The 24,687-nt window shown below is 32.8% G+C and overlaps 1 protein-coding gene across 3 annotated transcripts in view; it reads right to left on the bottom strand.

The window, feature by feature from the left end:
• Positions 1-24,687, bottom strand: part of FSTL5 (follistatin like 5) — a 673,395-nt gene that overhangs the window by 230,789 nt on the left and 417,919 nt on the right. For all 3 annotated transcript variants that reach the window (XM_021698885.1, XM_021698886.1, XM_021698887.1), the window contains exon 6: positions 15,501-15,667. In XM_021698885.1, the coding sequence (XP_021554560.1) occupies positions 15,501-15,667 (167 nt within the window). The remainder of the gene's footprint in view (positions 1-15,500; positions 15,668-24,687) is intronic.

Here is a 24,687-nt window from a genome sequence, read left to right as displayed (position 1 = left end):
GCAATTCCTTTATTCTGGCTAGCGATTCCCCATGTCTGTGCTGATCCATCTGACCCTTGACTTGTGCCATTTCACGGAGAAAAATGGAACAGTGGGAGAGTTGGTACGTTCTCTAATTTAGCTTCTTGCTTATATTTTTACACTAAGTGACTAAAGTCTTGTATGTTACTTTCATTTTGGCTTGTTCCGTCGATCAGTCACTATGACACCTAGCAGCTGAGCAAGCTCCAGCTCAAATCAGCCCTTGAAGATGTGTACCTTCTTTGAGCCTTTCTTGTCTGTAGAACCGGGATATTGATACCTTTTCATCATAAGTACAAGAGATGATATAATTAGATTTCTTAAGATAAAACTGAAACTTAATTACAGCAGTCTCAAAACCATAATTATAACTGGAAATGTGAAGGATCTCCAAAACAGTAAATAACAGTGATTGAGCATATGAATCATTTTACATTTGGTTACATTTTTATAAATATGAACAATAAATCTCACATCTTCAAACTACACATATTTTCTACAGGATGTCCTGTAGAACATCCTCTACAGGATGACTTCAAAGTCAACATATTTATATATAAACCATATTCTAATTCCAACAAAGAAGCCAACTTCACAAGATTCTTCCGTTTTTACCAATAGTACTGGGTACTATATAGTACTAATAGTACTACACACCAGTCACTAGGACCCAAGCTATTTTTTTAAAAGATTTTTATTTATTTATTTATTAGAGAGCGAGTGAGAGAGAAACAGCATGAGAGGGGAGAGGGTCAGAGAGAGAAGCAGGCTCCCTGCTGAGCCAGGAGCCCGATGTGGGACTCGATCCCAGGACTCCGGGATCATGACCTGAGCCGAAAGCAGTCGCTTAACCAACTGAGCCACCCAGGCACCCAGGACCCAAGCTTTTGAGCCCTATTTTGTTTCTGCTTTTTCCCTGATTTGTTGACAGAACATTGCTTCATGTGCATTTGTGAAAGAGACAGACCCTCACTTGCTATCTACACTGTTATATTAATAGGAATCTGACACAAAATGTCATCTTGTCTTTCCCCAACATTTCTGTAACATATTTGCAAAATAAAAGAGCAAATAAGCAAAACTTAAGCAGATGAATTCCTTATAGGCCAAATTAATATTATCAGAGGCACGCAGGCATTTTTCGGTATTGATTTAGAGACAAGAAAATTTCATTCCCCACTGTTGTCTTATACTAAGAGCCACTATGGCAATGGGGTTGATTGATTCTATGCTTCCTGAATATTATTTGTCCATTTCTGCCTTGCAGAATTGAAATTTCTGCGTATTGTTTAGAATTATTCTGTCCCTCCTAATTCTCCAAGGCCAAAGTGTGAAGTTCCCCATCAATATTTTGGTCCACTAATTCATGACCTTTTCTTCTATCAATAATTCATGTGACCCTCAACACTAATTTGGTAGTTGATGCTTTGTTATTTCATTTATTTAACAATATAAGTATTATTCAAAGTGTCTCACAGCCTTCTTAGGAATACACAATTACCACAGTGTTTTGACTAGACAACTTCAATAATAAAAAAATATATATTAATTATTTAAGAAGTATAGTTTCAAATTTGAACTGCTACCTGAATAAACTTGGTAATTAAAGCAAATTGTACAAGAAATTTCAGCATACTATTTAAGTGGGAAATTAGGCATTTCCTTTAAGTCCTGATTTATTCTTGATTTATTGTATCCTAATTTCTTTCATTTAAAGTTGCCTCCAGTTTAGAAATATACTGAAGTTTTAATTGGCTCATATAAGATTTATTTTAGTGCGTGACAAGGTCAACTCCAACTGCAACAAAAACAACACTTTTTAACTGCTATTCCACTGCACAAGGGTAACTTCTGTTTTTTTTTGTTGTTTTTTCAGAGGAAAGTAGATTCAAGGAAACATGGTTGCAATGGTATATTTAGATATCTGTGTGTACTGTTTCGAAATCTTGAAAATTGATATCATTTAAAGGCTAATAAGACTTTTTTTTCTAAGTACATTACATGAACAAATATATCTTTCTGTTAATGTAATCGTATTCTTTTGGGTATTCTTCATCAGATTGTAATTTGTATATTCTATTCTATTAATTTGTGTCATGGAAAACATAATTCATGTAATACTAAGAGTCTGAAATAAAAAGAACATTTTCTTGACAATTAATTTTGTGGGTTTTATTTAGAAGGTGAATATTACATTTTCTTATGAAATATTCATTGGCATTATATATACTTCTAATTTATTTAAAAGTTGATTTTTCAGTTCTTTGTTTAATATTCAGATATAATAGGGCAAAATCTTATTAGCAAATGAAAAAAGGAATTTTAGTGAGGACAGAAGGAATGGAGTAAATGTTCCTGTGAGGGAAGGAGAACTAAATCTTATTAAATTTTTACTATTTATCTTGTGTTAGTTTAAAGATGTATGCTTCATTTTTTTTTAAAGATTTTATTTATTTATTTGACAGAGAGAGACATGAGAGAGGGAACACAAGCAGTGGGAGTGGGAGAGGGAGAAGCAGGCTTCCCGTGGAGCAGGGAGCCCGATGCGGGGCTCGATCCCAGGGCCCTGGGATCACGACCTGAGCCGAAGGCAGCCGCTTAACGACTGAGCCACCCAGGTGCCCGATATATGCTTCATTTAATATAATTTTTCACAAATCTGTAAGGTAAGTTGCTGGAAGGTCTTTTATTTTCTTTACAAATAAAAAGGTTGTGACTTAGAGAGATTTCATGCCTTGCCAACATTCTATTACCAAGGAACTGACAGAGCAGTAACCTCAGTGTTTCATGGGTGCATCTCTCTCTTGGGCCAGGGATTATGAAGTCTCTAAATGTCTTAATACAGCAGAGGCAATTAAATTCCTTCCACTCACCCCACAAAAAAAGCTGTTTCTAACGCAGAATTTTATCACTAAATAGTATAAATAATAGCTCCCTCTTTTATTCAGGTAAATTGCTGGAAATGCATAGCACATTTTACCAAAATATCCTGCTGGAATGTATAGGAAGTGTAGATGTATGGAGCTTAAAACACTGTTGAAGTGTAATTTTAAAAGAGTTAAAACACAATTCCAATAAAAATATAAAATTAACAGGGACAAAGATTTATTTATCTCATTAATGGGGGAACCAGCAAGATGGTAAAGCTAGCTTAAATTCCATTTGAAGAGCAGATATTTATATAATTTGGGAAAGGCATGCTGATGTAAGTTTGTGAAGTTTAACACAAAAGTAGTTGATAATTATCTTGAAGTTATCTTTTCCATAGAACAGAAATCATTTGCCTTCACATGCATATTCACAGAGTTTGTGCCCTAATAAGTAGTTAATGGACAAATTACATCACAGAGAATTGAATAATCTTTAGGTGGGAGTCTAGTCCATACTTCAATCTGATCTTGAAAAATATGTCATTATTACATATCCTTGTAACATACATTGTCCCAAGCAATTGACTCTAGACCATCAAGCAGAAGATGGCCCCCTAGTTGGTTACCCTAACTCAAAATATGAAACAACATCATAACATATTGTAACCATGGTTTGCCCAGTTTGTTTCTCTCTAAAAATTATATTGTCCTTGTTCACCTCATATATTGAAGATTGTCTTTATTTTTGATGCCAATTTTTCTTGCCATAAATTAAAGTAACTCTTATACCTATAAACTCTAGAATCATAGACCATATAATATGTATGAGTGAATATGCTATTAACGCATACATATTTGTTGACTCTGTAAACATTCATTGATAAGTTGTCAAAGGATCACATTCAAGCTAAATCATTAGACTTGCATATGCCATAGAGGAATAGAAATGAATAAAATAAGGGAGGAATTAATATCTGCCTTTGGGACAATAGCTAGTTAATTATTTTTAGACAAAAATTATAAAATCACAATGCATTTCACCCATTGAAAGAAGGTTTTATAAATCACAATAATGTCAGCATAAATATATTTGAACATTGGTTATATAAATTTAAGAATGTTTACTAGAGTTATCTATCATAAATATAATTCATTTTCAGTAGGAAAAATGGTAATTTATAAGCAATTACCAATTAACATGCTTCATTAATATAACTGATTTCACATACCTCTGCATCAAGTTCCTTGAGTGAACAAAAAATTTTTTTTAAAAAGTGTTCTTTATTAGTAGTGTTTTTGTCTTATTTTAATAGTGTATACTGTTAGGAAGAAAATATATGATAAATTCCCAGCCTCTGCCAAAATCCTGCTAATTGAACAGAATTGAAATAACAAATTCTTGAAGGAACAACAAAATTGGATTTTACAACTTCTTTTCTTTTTGGTTATCACTTCTAATAGGCTTCTTAAATTTCCCTCTCTAAAACATTGAGTACTCAGAAGGATAATGTTGATAGCATATTTGAATACTCTTACAAAACAGAGATATCTATGACACTATTTCTTTATTTTAGATTAAACTGTAACTTTTGCTTCTTGCACAAAAGGAGAAAGATAAAGTAAGAATCAACAGCTACTGTTAAAGTGAATGGGCTGTCTTTCTATATTAAACGATCTTGATCTATTATGCCTTAAATTATATAACAAGATTTTGATTTTGAACCCTATGATTGTTGATGGCTGTGAAGCAATTATACCAGAGAATTGCCCCTCAGTTTTTTAAAAATAAATTGTGTAGTCATATATAGCTCTTACAAGCTGGGCATTATTTAAAAGGTTAGGAATAAGTTAACTATAATTAGAGGGCAATGAAAAGTCTACTGTGAAATGAATGGTATGTACTTTAGGAGGTCTGTAAGATCAATTGGCATTAGTTATATATCCTTTAAATGGTGCTTGCTATTCTCCTTTGATATGAAACAGAAAAGTTGCTTAAAATTTTATAGATGTATTATTTGTTTAAATTATAGTTCTATCTGCAAATATGGACCAAGGTGACTAGAGAAAGATAAATTGTAAAGAGAACCAAAATTATTATTGAAATTTTGCAGTTAAAAATCAACTTAAACATCATCTTGTGTATAAGTATAAATATGTTGGTTTCTCTTGTGTTGCAAAGTAAGTAAATATATTTTTTAAATGATACATTTCAATGTTTGGCAAATATTAAGTATCCATCCATCATCATCATTGTGTTATATGTTATAAATGTAAATGTACACCTCTATAATCAAATAAAAGAACCTGGTTTTATTTAATGTATTCAAGCCCTTGATCAATATATTAATAATTTGAAGCCCTTTATTAACCTATTATCTTTGCTAACTCTTATACATAACTCCATTAAATAAACCATGCTACCTCAAGCCTGATGTACTCTTTCCTAGCAATACCTGTCTGCCACTCCTTCATCTAGCTCTAGTCTCCACCATAAGACTAGTGTATTTTTAGAAGTCTTCTGTGACTCTGCAACTTAAATTTGACTTCCCTTTTCTATTATTTATATATTTGCATATATATAAACAAATATGTATAGATGGCCTCCAACTTACGATTTTTCAACTTTATCATGGTGTGAAAGCAATACACATTTTGTAGACACCATACTTCAAATTTTAATTTTGATATATTCCTGGGTTGGCCCAGCGTGGTACTAATACTCTCTGGTGATGCTGAGCAGCAGTGAGCCATAGCTCCAAGTCAGGAAGATCTGTATTTATGAAACTTTCATACTGCATTATTAAATATAATGTAGTTGTATTCTTTTTTGATTCCTTTAATCTGTGAGATTTTCAAGACTGGAATGGTGTCTCTTATAGGTATATCCTCAGCATTTAACTGAGTGCCTGGAAAAGCGTACCAGTTAAATCAATATTTGTTGAATACATGAAGATTAAATAATGACCAAATATGTGTTGCCCCTCATCTTTTTCTCCCCCCCTTATTGCATATGATAGGAGATTAAATTGAAACTATAGTAAAAAATCAATATGCTTAATGAGAAATGTTATTAAAGAAATGGAATCCAGAAATTGTTGAGGCATGTTAGGCTTAAATGATTGACTGCCAATAAACATCAGTTGATTGATAACCCTGCATGTAGCTACAGGAAGTAAATAAAGTCTCTAGCAACATATTGAATATAAAAAGTATACAAATAAACTCAATAATGCATAATTATGAATATTAGAAATATCACTATGTCATTTGTTATTTGCACATTTGAATTTTATTATCTCCTGGGTGTCAGTACAAGGCTAACATCATAATCCAAAGTTGAATATGTAAAGGTCCTTGAGCTCAGAGTTTCTAGTCTAGAGAAGAAAGGCAAGAATGTTAATAGTTCTATTATATGCAACAAGTATGGTAATTGCTAGACAAAGAACTTGAAAAAAAAAGTCAAATTTAGGCATAAGAAGCATTTATCTATTTGTAAAGAATTCATTGGATTTAGGTAAATTAAAAAGACAAGGGAAGGTTTTCCAGTAGAGAGAAGAATGTGTTTGAGAATGGTAATAATAACACAACCTAATAGAAAGCAGCTAGTGTTTTGGAGGGGTTGTAGGAAAGAATGAATATGTATGAATAGTACGAAGAATTAATAAAGAAATAGACTTTCCAGAATAAGTTAATAATTTGAATCTTTTTCTTTTTTTCATGAAAGCTACAAACAGCCATTAAAGGGTTTTAAAGAGGAATGCAAAATGGCCAAATGTAAATTTTATGAGGAGCTGTCTGCCTGTAATATGAAGTGCAGGTTTAAATGGAGGGGCAGTCTCAGTAGGAAAGGATCAAGTTTGAAGGTGAGAAATTATAAACTTAAACTAAGGCAGCCATAGTGGAAATGAGATGACAGAAGAGATTTAAGATAAATTTAAAAAGTTAAATTCACAAGGTTTTGTAACAGATCAGATTTGAGGGACAAATTGAGAGAGAACTTGAGCAGGACTTAGTTTTCTGGCTACATTGACATGGAATAGGAAACACTGCAAATGTTGCAGGTTTGAGGATAAAGATAATTGGTCTGGATTTTGATGTGGGAAACAGAGGCAAAAGAAGAATTAAATTTCCTTACTATTTACAGCCCACTGACAAGTCCTTGAAACAGGCAGAGTGACATTCCTCTTTTTTTTTTTTTTTTTTTTAAAGATTTTATTTATTTATTTGACAGAGAGAGACACAGTGAGAGAGGGAACACAAGCGCGGGGAGTGGGAGAGGGAGAAGCAGGCCTCCCGCGGAGCAGGGAGCCCGATGCGGGGCTCGATCCCAGGACCCTGGGACCATGACCTGAGCCGAAGGCAGACGCCCAACGACTGAGCCACCCAGGCGCCCCGAGTGACATTCCTCTTAGAGCTCAGCTGCCTGGATGTTAATACTTCATTAAGGGCAGAAGGCAATCCTAGCACAACCCACAGGATCCTGTAAGTCTAACATATAAAAATTCCTTTGGAGACGTCCTTTATCTCTACCCCTCAAAATACATGATGGCAATCAGCCCCCAAGCATATGGCCCACCGATATACATCTGAAGGGTCTCATGACTATGGTTTTACTAGACAGTAATAAATGACCTTTTCCTAACAATAGCTAGCCCCCTCAAGGTCCTGGAAACCTTGCTTCCAAAATTCCTTAGAGACTTACGCTATCCCTAACCCCCTCCCAACTTGAAAGTATTTACTCAGCCACTCCTCCATGACCCCAGTGCAGTATTTCTGCCCACGGGTCCTGTCCCTGTCCTTTAATAAAACCACCTTTTTGCTCCAAAGATGTTTCAAGAATTCTTTCTTGGACATCAGCTCTGAACCCCAACATCTTTCTTTCATCAGATTTCACACATTCAAACAAAAAACAAAAAAAAGAAAGAGAGAAAGAGGAGAGAAATTTTAAATAGAATTATAACTTAGAATGTATCAGCTTAAATATAGTAGTTGAAGCCATGGGTTCAGACATATGATGAAAAAAAATAGCTTCATCAATTTAAGAATGAATCTATATCGATATTTAGCAAAAGTTCTTATTGAGAAAAAAAGAATGTCATAGTAGTCATGTTTCTGTGTTAATATTCTTCATAAACTTATTAAAATAACATGATCTGTCACAACTTTGAAAACTGAACCTGAAATTTTAAAAATAAAAAAAAACACATAACCTATCACATACAAACTAGTATGTGAATATTTCATTCACCAATCCACACATGAGCATTTCATTTTTATATATTGCTATTTGCAAGAATAAGTCCCAAAAAAATATGGCCAAAGATATTTTAAAATATTTTTTAAATTACTGATTTTAATACTTTCTTAAGAAGTGAATTGTAATATTCAGTGTTTCATTATATAAGCAGAACAAAGTAATTTAGGAATAATATTCATTTTAAAGCAGCATGCTCTTAGGCAATGTTTATGATCACATGTAATTTCACCCATTTAACAATTATATAGGTGGAAAATGAATGCATGCTGCATATTTGGTATTTGTGGAAGAAATCCAACATCTTTAGCTTTGCCAATGCTCCTTGCTTTCTTCGGCTTAGAAGATTTCGAATTGTAAATATTCTCCAATTCCCCTGGATTTTAAGAGCCACAATGGCCTCAGGCTTATATTAAAAATAAATTAGTGATAAAAATTACATGGTGAATGATGTATTATATTACAAACATTAAATGTCTACATTTTTCGTTAAGGGGATAAAAAAATGGATTGTTTATAGTCTAGCAAAGAAAAAAGTCAATAACTTCCTTTTTAATAACTAGTTTTGATGTTATACTCCAATAGGTTCCAGATTAAAATAGAACACTATAGGTTTCTAAAAAGTTAAAATGAAATCTTGCTAACAAAATTGTTCTTATTGGTGAACATAATTTGGGTTCTGTTATCAAAGAATAGCCTAAAGGTTAAAAATGCCCCTTTTGTATATATGAGAACTTTAAAATTCATAGATTTAAAGGAAAAAGTTGTATCTTTACAGTGCTGTAAGTATTAAAACTGAGTAGTGGAGTCAGAATTCTCTACTGCTAAAATCACTTCTTTCAGTCTTTGGGAACTAAGCATGACTTGGGGATTTGACTTCTAAATTTGAAGTTCAGTACATATTCTGAAACATTTTATTTTTATCAGAATAAGGTATAGTATTCTATATTAAGCATTCAATGGCTTTAAAAATGCAGACATGTTAAAATAAAAATACAATAAAATAAAATTTTATTTTATTAAAGTTTTTAATTTTGATTAATTTTTTTATTATGCTGTGATATGTTATCTCCCAGTGTTCGTTTTGCCAGCTACATACTTATGAGGAGATCTAGCATTAAAAACAAACAAAAACTAATATGCACACTGCCACACCTGCAATTGGATTTTGATTTGAATTAAAGTGATTATTTCAACTGGTTTATTGTCTATGTTTATTTATCATTTTTTAAGAGAATGCTTTGCTTTAAGTGGATGTTAACTGTACATGGTGAGAATTGCTTCAGATAAGCCAGAGGGATAGAACTATCTTTTTTCTTTTTTCTTTTTTTTATGATTTTATTTATTTATTTGTCAGAGAGAGAGAGAAAGCACAAGCAGGGAGCCCGTGAGGGGCTTGATCTTAGGACCCTGGGATCATGACCTGAGATGAAGGCAGACACCTAACCAGCTGAGCCACCCAGGCATCCCAGGATAGAACTATTTTAAGAATGATCAGAGAAACTGCTGAATCACTGAACTCTTATCTCTGAAACTAATAATACACTATATATTAATTAATTGAATTTAAATAAATTTAAAAAAAAGAATGATCAGAAAAAAATCATTAGATTGAATGAAAAATAAGTAAATAAATAAAACTTAGTAGAATATTTAATGAGAGGCCTATAAATGCAAAATTCACAATCAAAGAAATAAGATGAGGACTGATAAAACTACCAAAGGAATAGAGTTGGTGTGCAGAGGTGCTCAGATTTGAATTCAGATGGATAATCATATTTAATCAATGCTGAAAAACAAAACAAAATAAAAGTATAAAGAAAAAAGTAGAATGTCTTCTATCCTCTTAGATGGCCGTGGATAGAGAAGTAGAGATTGCTCTCCTGCTCCTCCTTTGTAACAGAAGGCTGAGCAGTATGCCTAGCTAAACAGTGGTATTTAGTGTCCCTAGTACAGTTATTGCAGTTATTGCTCATCGGTGACCCATAAAAGGTTGTGGGACTTCCAGGAATAAGTTCCTTTATCTTTTACCTGCTTTGTACTGCTGTGGCTCTGGACTGTAGAATGATGGAATATAGATTGGTGGCTGGAGCTCCAACAGCCCTCTTGATCCCTGAGATGACCTTAACGATAAAAGCCAAGCTCTTGGAATGCCAGAAAAGAAGATAGAAGATTGAGGTCCAGATGCTTCATGGAGCAATCATGCCAGCTATGGAAGGTATATTTTATGAAAGAATAAACTCTTGTGAATTTAATCCATGTTTTTCCTAGTCTCTTCTAAATGCAAGGCACAATTACTAACAGGTTAGACAGATGTAAAAGAAACAAAAATCACAGAATGAATGTTAAGATGGGAAAAAAATAAGGAATCTACAAAGCCAATGTATTAAATTCACATGAACTTTTAACAGTTCCAACTTTTAATCTCAGTGATGTAAGCCACAGTATCATTTGTAAGAAAACGGTTTCATGCAGTATTTAAGCCAACTTGACTTTCATGTTAGGAGAATGCCAGACACAGTAAATAAAATGCAGCACCTAACTAAAGTTAAATTTCAGACAGACAAGAATGATTCTTGTATGAAGTATATCCCATGCAATATTTGGTACATACCTATAGTGAAAAAAATATTTATTGTATATCTGAAATCCAAATGTATCTGTGAGTTCTGCATTTTATCTAGCAAGTCTACCTTTAAAGTTGTTGAAAGTCATAATAATATAAATTACATCAGGTTATTTCAAAATAATATTTTCATAGGGCTTTACATTTGTTATTAAGCATGATCAACATGCCATATTGAATCAAACTACTGATAGTGATAAAATAAATAACTTATATTTTATGTTCAATCTGGTATGCACCATTGAATCTTATGACAATCCCTCCTTTTACAGATGAAGAGACTGTAACTTAAATTGCTTCAATCAATTCATTGTGATTGCATAGCTAATAAGTGGCAAAACTAGGATTGGAATCTAAGAACCAGCTCGAGAGAAGCAAGGTCAACAGGAGAGTCATGTTCGAAACCTCAAAGCTCCTCATCTGCATTCCCTGGTCATAGCTCATCAGACCAGGATTAGGACTCAGGCTCAATCACAATAATGCCAGAATTGTAGTTTGTGTGCCAAGTTGCACCCAAAGCAGAAAGATCAAAGTAAAGCAATTATCTATTGCAGGAACTTAGGCAGAAAAAGGACTGAACACACCTATATGATGGAAAATATATGAATGTATAGTAGCCGAGTGAATTTAATGGCATATCTTCAGAGCAGAGATTAATACAAGATTGCTAGTAGGAAGTTAAGTCAGTATAATTCCTAAAGCTGCATTGAATAGAAAAAAAAAAAAAACTTCCAGTTTCAGTGACTACAGCTGGAACAAATTTGGTGGGGGCATTTCCTGTTAGTTCCCAAACTCTCTTACTACCATATGTGTCCTAACATTGAATTCCTGTTGTTTAAGGCAGGTTGAGTGTTTCTGTGCTGTTGAAACCTATATTAGGAAGAAGAGAAGAAAGAGGAAGAGGAGGAGGACAAGAGAGAAGAAAAAGCAAAGAACATTTACCCTGTGACATAGAGTATTACCAGTTTAAAAATACTTTATCTCATTAGTTCTCATGCAAAAATGAGTTCATTCTACTGTTATCTTCAATTTACAGATAAGGAAGCTGGGCATAGGGCGGTTAAATACCTTGAGGACATATCACTCCCAAGAGACTGAATATTAATTGGAATCCAGACAGTCTGAATCCCCAGCCCATTTTGCAAACCACTGTGTCACTGCTTCCAGTAGTTCAGTAGTGTTCTTTTATTCACTGGGTCCAAAACAGAAGATAGGCCAAATGAAAGGCTTCTAACATCAAGTGAATATCAATCAGCCCTACACATAATAGCACAGACTATAAAACCTATTAGTAATGGATAGGGGCCAGAATTATTTGGGATACATTTTGCAAAGGGTAGCAGAAAATGACAGACCATCTCACTTCCATGCAGTGGTGAAGCTCGAGAACTGAAGTCAATCATGCCATATAAACATTCCAGCACTACCACTTATTCCTTCAACAACCTTGGATGAACAATGCTCTTAGCATAAATCCCCACATATGCAAATGAGGGTAAGATTCATTGCTTAAAAAAAGCTTCCCTGCTTCATGGAGTTGTCTTTAGGGCTAATAAGGTAATGAAGTAGTGACATAATGAGAATTAATATGAATCTATCCTACTAAATAAATCAAATTATATTTGCAATGCATGGAGGGAGATTAAAAACGGACTCACAGGATTTCTTTTGCACTTAAGAATGGGAATAAGTGGATATAAAAAAAGGAGGGGTAATTATGCTTTTAAAAAATGTTTATATTATTTTAATCTTTTGCAATCAGAAAGCATTTATGTGTTGCCTAGGTAAATATATGTTAAATCCTACCTAATATATATTAAAGAATCAGAAAGAATATTGAAAATTGTCATCAATTTCTTTGACATGAAAAACACTTATAATTTTAACCTTACATAATTTAATGGGAATTAAACCCACTCTTGTGGAAACAAATATATACTTTGGTATAATTTACACCCAATATACTTGGGTATAAAACTGACTCATATCTGGAAGTTTTGAAAGTCCTCTTTGCTTATAAACAAAGAATGTATTTTATAATATAGTAAGGTCATCTTGATCTTTCAACACATCCAAAATCTATATCTAATGATAAACATACATTTTAAGAAGATATAACTACAGATGTTTCTCAACTTATTAAACCCATAAAATTATTTAGACGACATTCTTAGGGGCAAACAATAGAACCGATTCTAGCTAGTTTTGAGCAAGAATGCCATTTAATGAAGATATTAGGGAGGTCATAGGATATCCAGCACTGAGTGTCATCCTTAGGGAATGAGAAGCCAGGAAAAAAGCACAAGCCCCATATTGAGATTGACCCATGAAGATCCAATTGAAGCTGAATACTGACCAATTCCAGAACTTTCATCACTGTTGTCCTTGCAAGTAAAATCTGCTGCCACAGCACTCACCAGGAAGGACAGATGGGGAGAGTGAATTCCGTAAAGCACCTGTGATTCCCTGCTCTTGCTTACACAATGAAGTCTTGGGTCAGCAGTGTCTTTGCCTTATTCATATATCTGCTCCCTAACTGCAAAGAAGGCTAATTAAGTCAGACTGTGGTTTCTAGTTTGGGAAAGCAAAGAACCAAAGCACTGCCAAAATATCTGAAGGGTTGTTCAAAAGATGTTGAGTAATCAGATGACATATCAGATGTCCACTAGAGACAGTACTGACTTTCTCTTTCTCTCTCTCTCTCTCTCTATATATATATATTCACACATACATGTAATAAACTATATAATATAATATATATATTATAATACTATATGGCTGACTATATAATAGTTTATTATATTTAATGCAGTTATACATATATATAAACTATATAGTTAGCTTATTAACTATAATAAAGTCTACATACAGATGGATAAATAGATATAGATAAATAATTTATTTCCATGGTGAAGTCCTTATTTTATAGCAGACTTTAAACAGGTTAAGTATAAAACAAAACACAAGTAATATTTTATAACTTTTACTTCACACCTTAGTTATATTGGTAAATGCATGTAAATGAAAACACCAGTGGTATACTGGAAAGTTAAATAAATATCCCTTTCAAAGATATCCCTGCAGTTTCATTTGGAATGTTGAAAGTTATACGTATACTATAGGTTATGAATGCTTGTCCAATTTATTTAAATATGACTAGTAATGAAATCAAAACTTTTTAAATCTTAAAAATGTTTTTGAAATTTTCAAAATTTCAAAATGAAATTTATGAAATGTAACCAAAATAACTTTATCCAATAAAAATCAATTTATTGATGTCAGAATTTATCTCATGCTTACATATATTTTGGACACCTAACTTATCTATAATCATTTTCTTAGAAATTTCAAGTTTCTAGAACAGAGTCAGAAGTTAGGAAGTAAACAAAATAACACAAGATCCAGGCAAAAGAATGTGCCCATTTTTACAATTTTTCCACAGATTACTCATAGCATACCCTTCCTTACTGAAACAATTCAAATGAGCTTATTTTGAGGTATTCAAACCACAGCACCATAGAATACATGGGCCATGTATTCAAACCACAGCACCATAGAATACATGGGCCTCTGGACATAACATGGAAAATTTGATAGTAGGAATGAAGGTAGAAAATAAAAGATAAAATGTAGACATAACAACATATAAGCAAACCCATGTCTCTCAAAGACTGTTGAATACTGCTAAAATTATAGCTATTCTAATGCACAGTGTTCTTGATATCTTAAGAATTAAGTATTATTCTCCATATACTCTCTGAAGAACTTTCACATATATAAACAAATTTAGGAAAAAAATATTAAATAAAAAAATTAAAATTGGAAAGCTTCTGTTTTGAATCATTTGAGGACATTAAACAAGAATATTAGTAAGATGTAATACATAAGAGTGACTCTCTTGGACCTATGTTTTAGAGTTCTTTATGCTGCTTTCTTTAGAGGTTTCTTTATGAAACAACAAAGAATGAACGAACAGGTGATGGCTTTCTTGAGCAATAATAAAAAAGTAACTGAAATTTATGTGCATGGAGATCATAAAATCCCAAAATCACTAAGACAAAGGATTGCCCTACGTCATTTCCAGGGCATCCCGTAACACACAATTTTTACGTCTTTTCATCGTCTAGGATGATGTATACTTTTTAACCCTCACTTGGAACACATAACATGGAAGATACAGATGAATACCCTGTTTCTGTTTCATTTTCAAAGCTGTACCCTTTCAAATTGAGTTTAAGATTCTGGGTCTCTAGGAGTGAACCTGATTGGAGAGATTTATTCCAATTTCATTCTAGAAAAATAAACCATTTATTGCTTGATTAATGTTTATTATTTCTAATACACTATGAAGTATTTGAAGCAAAAACTGTCTTTACACAATCTAACACCTCACAAGCTTTAGGCTGTTGCTCAACCATAATAACAAATACATAAAGATTAATTGTTGATAATTGTAGAAATTCTGACAATCAGAGAGAATTGGTTTAAGTTGATATGATCCCACCAATACAGGGCTACATAACCTGATTACTACATCTACACAAGTGATTTGGATAATTTCAAACGATCTATAGTGCACCTACCAGTCACTAGTGTGGATATGACAATGTTCCAATAATCTTCTTCTACTCTACATCCGGTATTCATTAAGCTGCTCAGACTTCACAAAGTCTAGAGTATATCACGTGAAACACACAAATTATAAAGCAACATCTATTTATGTACTCACATTGATGTCTTCCAAATCTAAATTATTTAGAATAATATTGTTCCTTTGCCAGATGATGGGGGGTCTCGGTGCCCCCCGAATGGCACAGCTCAGAACAGCACTTTGCCCCACAGTTGCCGTTGTAATGCTTAGTTTCTGATCCTCAGGCAGACTCAACTGGATAACCTCTGGAAAGATAAAGGGTTAGTAATGTTGATGAGCATGTAGTTTTATAAGGTTAATTAGTATAAAGTCTCTGAATAGTAGTAATTAAGGCTTTTAGTTTGAATAAAATGGAAAAAAGCTTGTGATGAAATGGAAAAAAAGAATAAATTGTTTCCAATAAAAGGTCAGAATGACATTTCAATTTAATTGATTGACAAGCATCCTCGTGAGGAAAAGAACTATGAAACATGAAATGAATATCAGAAGTAGAGTTATAATAAGCCTGGCAGATTGCACCCAAAAGAGAGATAAATTATTTAACTGCCAAATCGACATGTAGTGTGTCATCGGCATTGAAATAAAAATGATGTTGTTTATTCACTGATAGATTTATATTGTAGGTGAGGTGAGATCATTGCTGGCTGGCTTCAGAGAACGCTAGCATAGCTGAATGGGTAAAATGCATCATTCTGCTGGGAAACATAAATTGACTGTAAAGGGATAAGATTTATTTGGGAAGTTGACGGAGGGAAAACTGAAGTTCACCAACCAAACAGCAATTAAGTGAAATGCTGTCAGCTGCCTTTATCAGCCAGACAATGTTGGGACAGTACAGTTGCTTCCTGATCCTTAAATTTTAAAGTTAAATATAATATTTTAACTATTTAACATATTTCTCCTAATAATTATGCCGACCCAGAAAATATAATTTGTAATCTGGATCTGGCTTTCCTTTTGTGTTTTCAGGCAATCTTTACCAGTTATGGGAATTAACAAGTCTGTCATTGTGGATTGTCATGAGAGATGACTAGATAATCCTACTGGTTTTCATCCATGCGAAAGCTTCCTGTTAGTCTTCATCAGTTCACATTCACAGACACTAACTTTTCTACACTGACTACATTTTGACTTTGCTCAGTCTTAGCCAGGTTAGAATATCACAAATCAATATTCTGAAATGAAATTTCCATGGGTGGGGGGGGGACAATGATGGTCTTTTGTTTCTTCGTTGTGATTGATGATATTTTTCATGGGGGCATTGAGTATAGAAAAGCCGTGGCTTTTAATTTGCAATAAATATGTATCAGGTGCAATCTTTGCTGTCTCCTCTGCAAACCCCTCTCCTTTCCTTTCACCATTCTACCTTCTTTTTCTCTCTTTCTGAATCCCATGTCATCTTGAGAAGAAAGAGAAATGCCAATCAAATATATTTTATAGAATGCCACTATTTGGTAAAGTTACTTTATTTTTTGGTAGCATCACAAATTGTCATGCCAAAAATGGCATACATTTTTGTATTGAAAGACCAGGATTGAACATACAATCTCCCACATGCAATGTTAAATGATCTCTGTTGTCAGGAACCCTGCCTGCCGCACCATTAGCTGATGAATATAAATGAAATAAACTGACTCTTACTTGTTGTATAAGATCTAGTGTTTAAATCTAAAAACCTTAATGACTCAAGGCGGCAGTGTTTTGCATTGTCAAAGAAGGAGGTAGGCATGCCTTTGAAATTGAAAAACCCTATGAGAGAGACTCAGTCCAATTTATTATTTTTGTCATAACATCACTTATAGAAATGATACAAATTGTTAACAAGGACCTTGCTCAGTCATTAGTATTGACAGCCTAATGTTCCCTAATGACATTTATCCCTATTCACATTTTATTTCAATGATTCTTGAGCAATAGAACATAGGTAATATGCTTAATCTTCTTTTCTTTAATACTCATACTGTTTCTCTTTCTTTCTTTCTTTCTTTCTTTCTTTCTTTCTTTCTTTCTTTCTTCTTTCTTTCTTTCTTTCTTTCTTTCTTTCTTTCTATAAAATCACTAAAATATATTTGGCCAATTAGGCATAGAAAACATTTGAAATTTGCAGACACAGTATTTCTTTAGGTCTTTTTTAAAAAAGATTTTATTTATTCATTTGAGAGAGAGAGAGCGAGGGGGTTAGGGGCAGAGAGGGAGAGAGAGAATCTCAAGCAGACTCCTCACTGAGGACGGACCCTGATGTGGAGCTCAATCTCACAACCCTAGATCATGACCTGAGCTGAAGTCAAGATTTGGACACTTAACCAACTGAGCCACCCAGGCGTCCCTAGGTCTTTTTTTTTTTTTTTAAATATTACGAACTTATAGAAAAAGGGAGAATTATAAAAGTAATAACATCATGTAGAGTATTATAAGGATTATTAATAAGTTTTCATTAACATTTCTGAATTCCAGCTTCTGGTTTCTCATAAAATCATGTAAGAAATAATGGGACATCTGGTTCTAAAATCAGCATGTTAGCATTGGCTACTCTGACATTTAGAAATACAATTGCTACTAAGTCACCTTAGAATCTTTTCACTAACCTCCTACATCTGGTATTAGGTCTCAGGCCATTCAAATTAGATGTGCTTTTAGTAGTTATACATTAACAATGCTAATTAGATAATATGAACATGTTAGAGTAAATGCTGAGATTTGGCATAACAATGTGGGATATCTTTCTAAAATGTAACTTTTTTGAGAGGATGCATAATGAGAAATAAGAATTACTATTCACCCAGGGCATATTAACTTGCACAGTAAAAAAGTTTTTCTCTAATTTGGAGATTACATTTTAAAATTATTTTTAAAACTATCTCAGTAATATGTATTATTAAATAATGATATGTATTTTGAAACTCTTTATAATTTTTTTCCTGCATATTTCATGCTACATATACATTTCTCCTCTTCCCTAATATATCATATATATCTACATACACAAAGCCAATTATGTTCACTTACTACTTCTCAAAATCAAGTGCTTTTTTCCTTAAATAAATATAACAGCAAAATGGCTTTTTTTTAAAGATTTTATTTATTTATTTGAGAGACAGAATGACATAGAGAGAGAGAGCATGAGAGGGGGGGAGGGTCAGAGGGAGAAGCAGGCTCCCCGCTGAGCAGAGAGCCCGATGTGGGACTCGATCCCAAGACCCTGGGATCATGACCTGAGATGAAGGCAGTCGCTTAAACAACTGAGCCACCTAGGCGCCCCCCAGCAAAATGTCTTTTATCTACAAAATTGTCATCCTTATCTTTACTAGTCTTTCTGATAGCTATTAACAAAGATTTAATCTCACACTTTTATTCTTATATTCTAAATTTCACGAAACATGTTTTAATGGGGAAGAAAGTACACATAAAGCATACCGGATTTATGTTTTATAAAGAAACAATGATCATTTCTAGAAATGCATTAACAACCTAAAACAATAACTATAGATCGATTTGTAAGCCAATTTAAGATTTATTTTAAGAGCTATTAGTACAGGTTTGTCGTCTCTGAGTGCTTGTGTATATTTAGTGTTCATAGTTGTCTCTTTAGAACGGAGTTCCCAGGGAAAATATTGAAAATTTAATTTCTTATTAATTAGTGTTAATCTACATTTTCATAGATATACATTAATGATAGCATATTTCATTCTTTGGCATTCTATCCACATCTTATGCTAGTGATGTAGAGACAATTGCTTTGCAGAAAATAAGATCTACCATTTTTGTACCCTCCTCTATCCTTTCAGCTCCAATGATAATGCACATACGAAAAGTCTTCTTTAAGTAAGATCATGTATCACATGATATCAAGAGTCAGTTGAGGTCTTGAACAAAGATAAAAACATAAAAACACATAGGCTAGGTATAGCAGATGGTATTAAGTTTCTTTAAAACTTCAGTACTGCTTTTGACCTATAAGCTTTGCCTCCTACCGCAGGACTTTTCAGTATCCAAGGAAAGAAATCAGAGCTCTAGCTGTGGTGTTTCTTCTAATCTCACGTTATGAAGACTACTAATGCCATTTCTAGATCAGTTTTTTCTTTTGATTACTTGGGAAAGGGAAGAGGCAAGTAAAATAATATCTCCCTGTGGAACCCTTTCTGCACTTTCTCATTTTCACAACTTGCCTTAGAGGAATATTAAGAGCTTGTTTTCAAAGTAATGAAAAATTGTTAAGTCTCTTCTAGCAGAATCCAAAGCCAGAGAGACAAGTACAGTTGAGCACAACTTCAACCACAGCAGGTAAGTATTTATGAAGCATTTATTCCAACAGCAACTAGGTGATAGAAATAGTAATAGGAACATGGGAAAAAATAGTATGTGTTCTAAAAATAGTACAAAAAAGGAATAAAAGTATATGAATATTTGTGAAACACCAATTTAAAAAAAGATGATTTTAGTAACTATGATTAAACATCAATTCTCTTAAAATCATCAGAAAAATGTAATTTATCATAAATAGGATTCTGTTCTTTTGAAGTTCCTAAGTACAGACTTATGTTGAATATTTGAATACTCGTTTCATAATCTTATTGCCCTAATTATTCTTATAAATACTATTATAGGAATAAAACATAGAATAAATTTTATCATAACATTTTCAAATTACATATGTTTTTCCTTTCTCTACTCCATTAAAAGTATTACTAATTAAAAACAGATAAAATAAAATACTTAAGTCAGAAATGCATCACAAAAAAGGACACTTAGAAATCCTAAATGGAATAATTAACTATTCTCATAATAAAACCACACTTATTCAATGACACACTCCTTAACTAACTAGAAAATTCTGATGGTATCTTTTGTCAAGAAATAGGTGATTTCTCAAAATAAATATTAATTCTTACCTAATTTAGACATGTTAAGATATACACTAATTTACTATGATAAAATGCCTAGAATTTTTATACTAATTGCTTATCTGTACACTATTGTATGATTGATTATGTCAGAATGTGCACTGCAAATAAAAAAATAAATTATAAAGAGATCTAGAAACATTTCTTTGGTAGCAATGGATTGGATAATTTGGACCAACTCTTCCACTGAAGAAGTAGCATAGCAACAAACAAACAACAAACAAACCTGGAATAAGTACAAATAATATTTTTAAAAGATTATATGAAAGACGTTTTCTTTTCCACTCTTACCTCATGAAACAGGTAACAAGACAGTGAAGAACTGCCCAATCTATATCCTGAAGAGAACTGTAACTTAGAAACATAAGATTGCACCTTGACTCACACAGTGCTTTGGGAATTTTTCCAATTTGAAAAGATGACTGAGGCTTAAATGCCCTTTGGTGGCTTTTTGTTCCTCCAGGCATACGGGGATAGGTGCAATAATGGACTACCACCCTCTCTGTGCTAAGACTTTAAGATGCCTCACTCTGCAAGTGAATAGTATGGACTGCAGCTCATTTTATCTAGGTGTCTCTTAAAATATAAAATCTTCCCTTCTGTAGTAAGATAATATCATCCTAGTCATCTAATCATTATTATAAACAAGTCTTAAAATGTCCAGCAAACAGTCAAGGATAACATGGTATACACAGATAGAAGACAGCATGATGAGAATAAACAGAAAGAGCATACAATAATAATAAACCCACCAGGATTATAAAATTTACTGTTTATGAAAATAAAATCAGTTTAGAAAATTTGACAAAGACCTTAAATATACAATCTATAAACATTATAAATTCATGAAAGAGCCAATAGAAATTACATAAGTAGAAAATGTAATAACTGAAATTAAGAATTAAACTGATATGCTGAAGAACAGATGAGACACAACAGAAAAGATAATTACTAAAACTAAGGAAGAGATTAAAAGAAACAATACAGAATGAAATGTAGAAGGATGAAGATTTGAAAATACAGGTGAGGGTAATAAAAATAGGTTTATGTGGAACCCCCAGAAGGAGAAAACAAAGAAACTGAAACAGAAGTAATATTTGAAGAAATAGTAGCTGAGAATTTTCCATAAATGTTGAAAGACGCCAATCAATAGATTAAAGATCATCAAATGTCTAGCAAAGCAAAACTACAGTAATCTACGCCTAGACGCTTAGTAGTGAAATTCAAAAAAAAAAATTAAAAAGAAAGAAAATTCTTAAAATTTTGCAAATAAGAAAATATAGATCGCCTTCACAGCAAGTGGACCCTGAAAAGTAACTGATTTCACTAGCAAAAATAGGAATAAGAAGCTAGTGGGATGATATCTTCTAAGTGATGAAACAAAATAAAATCAATCTTAGAATTTTATAAATACAAATAAAAATGAAAATAAATATATTTTTAAAAAGAGTAAGAAAGTTTATCTCTAGTAAACTTGTCTTAAGGTAAACTCTGAGGGATATTCTTCTGGCAGAAGGAAAAAGCTTCTAGATGAGAGCTCAAAGACGCATGAAGGAAAGGAGAACAAAGAAGGTGTTTAAATGTAAGTGTTAAAGTTTAACATTAAATTTTGTTACTGCAAGAATGCCTGATAATATAGAAGAGTATCTTCATATTCCTGGGGCAGAGAAAGATTTTTTAAAGCACAAAACAAACAACAACAACAAACTTATCACAATGGAAATGATTTATAAGTTTAACCACATCATAATTTATATCACCTATTCCTCAAAATGTACTTTTAAGAGACCAAAAATGCAACCCACCAAGCAGGAAAAGATACTTGCCATCCACAAAACTAACAAAGATCTCATATAGAGAATTAATAACTATCTCCTAAAAATTAATAAGTAAAAGACAATTCCAAAGAACCACCAACCGAAGACTTGAACAAATATTCTATGAATTAGTTAATCCATATGGCTAAGGAAAATCTGAAAAAGTATTTAAATATGTGTAATCAGGGAGATAGATGCAAATTTAAGCCAAAACTTTCAGACTGGCATAAATTATAAATTCTAGTGATGTGTCGGAAGAATATGAAGCAACAGAAATTCTTATATTCCTTAAAAAAGAATGTAAATTCACATATATACTTTCATTCTCCATTAGTAAATAAAGCCTCATCTACACAAACTTGCCCTGCCAATTCATGCTTCCAAATCAGCCATGTGCCTTGCAAAAGCCTAGAGTATAAGAGTGTTTAGGTGTTATTAAAAAAAAAAAAAAAAAAAAAAAACAGAGGTAGCATTGCATGTATTATCAAGATACCTTTAATACACTGGATAGAGGTGAGGAAGAAAAAAAAAAGGAGAGTTCTAAATTGGGAGAGAAGAATCTGGTAAGAAATAGAATAGAATAAAATAAAAAATTCCTAAGTTTATCCTGAAGAAAAAGAGCCGCTAGACAGGAAAATTCTAAGAATACAAGTGAGAATAGAATTATTTCTGCCATAAGTTCTGAAAGAAACCAGAAGGACTTAAAATCAAAAGCATAAATAAAGTATTTAGCAGTTAGTTAAAACAAAAACATCATATCTTCCTATGCCATTGGAGGGATTTAAAAGTTATGGGAAGACATTTTAAAAAAAGACTTCAATAAGATTTTCTGGGGTGCCTGGGTGGCTCAGTCGTTAAGCATCTGCCTTCAGCTTAGGTCATGGTCCTAGGGTCCTGGGATCAAGCCCCACATCGGGTCCCTGCTCAGCAGGAAGCCTGCTTCTCCCTCTCCCACTCCCCCTGCTTGTGTTCCCTCTCTCGCTGTGTCTCTCTGTCAAATAAATAAATAAAATGTTAAAAAAAAAAAAAAGATTTTCTGTACAACAATGAAGCAAAAGTTCTTGTGCAAAATTGGAATTTCATTTCTTAATCTCTTTATAGCTCTGTAATAAAGGCAACACAGCATTATAGACAGGACTGTATTTTGATAATACTTCAAGACATTTTACATGTTAACAATTGTAAGTCACATTTTTTTTAATTCATGATTTTGATTTTCCTTCTGTGATCTTATAAATGTAGTGCAATTACCATTCAACTTTTTTGTTTAATTTTCTTTAATTTCTTTCTTTCAAATAAATTATATACAGTTGAATTTTAAACTGAAATATGTGAAGAATAAGCCTATTCACTCAGTGATATGTATAACACTAGCAACTTGGAAAATAATTCTTTCTAATGAATAACAGTTTCCCTTTGAAATTTGACCTAACAAAAATTGTATCCAGCAGAGAGAACTGGGTGGTCACCCAACGTAATCAAGTTAATTTTAACATTATAATTTGGAAAACTTCAAGGGTAGAGACAATATCATCAAGACTCACATTTGAGACACCACTGGGATGCTTACCTCAGTTTGATTTCTAAATGCACACTCTTTAGAAGACATTTGACAAGTTATTTAAACTCTGTGAGTCTCAATTTTTCCATCTTTACAATAAAGATGGTATATAACTCTTAAGAATACTGTGAAGATAAGATATGATATTTCAAAATACTTATCACTGTGCCTGGTCTTTAGTAAATTCTGGATATGCCGCACCTGTTACTACTAGTGGAAAGCTATTGAAGTATCTGTAGCTTAAGATAAGTCCCATTTTACCATGTTTAGGAATTATGATCACTTTGAAAAGGCACTGCTTATATAAATTGTATTGGTTTAATTTTCATAGATATTACTTAAGCATGAGAAGAAAAACTCAGGCTCATGACCTACAAGGCAACTTAGGCTCTATATTAGTTCTATTCTTACATACAAACTAAGCGTCCTTTATGTTGTACTTAATATGCATGCTTAAGAAAAAGGCTATTGAACATAATGATAATCACTCTCCTACCTTTAAAAATCATGAAAAGTATAATTAAATATTGAGGTAATCAAATATATTATCCTGTACAATTTGTGATATAAACACCATGTGTGATTTGAGAAAATTTGATATTATTCTCTAAATGCCTAAATTACTGAATACATGAAATACTGAATAAATTTACTATCTCCAATAAGCTTTAAAACTTTCAGTGTGATCACTTACAAATGGAATTCAATGCAGTAAATTTGGAGGAGAAATTGCATAGACATACGAAGGAAAGAATCTAACATGAAGAGTTTGCTATGAATCCTCATTTGTCAGTCAGGGCAAAGCAATCAGCTAATCACTGCCTATTTCCTGTATGTTAACAGTGTGTTCAGTGGTGTGTTAAAAAGCTATTATGGATATAAGGAAAGAATGTTAACCTGTGTTCATTCCTTCAACTTATCTCAAGGAAGCCCCAGGATGTTAATGTTAGAGTCAATCAAATGGCACATTATTTGCTCTGTCTTTA

This window comes from Neomonachus schauinslandi, chromosome 2 (assembly GCF_002201575.2).
Source record: "Neomonachus schauinslandi chromosome 2, ASM220157v2, whole genome shotgun sequence".
Classification (NCBI taxonomy): domain Eukaryota; kingdom Metazoa; phylum Chordata; class Mammalia; order Carnivora; family Phocidae; genus Neomonachus; species Neomonachus schauinslandi.
This window is presented reverse-complemented; position numbering and strand designations above follow the sequence as displayed.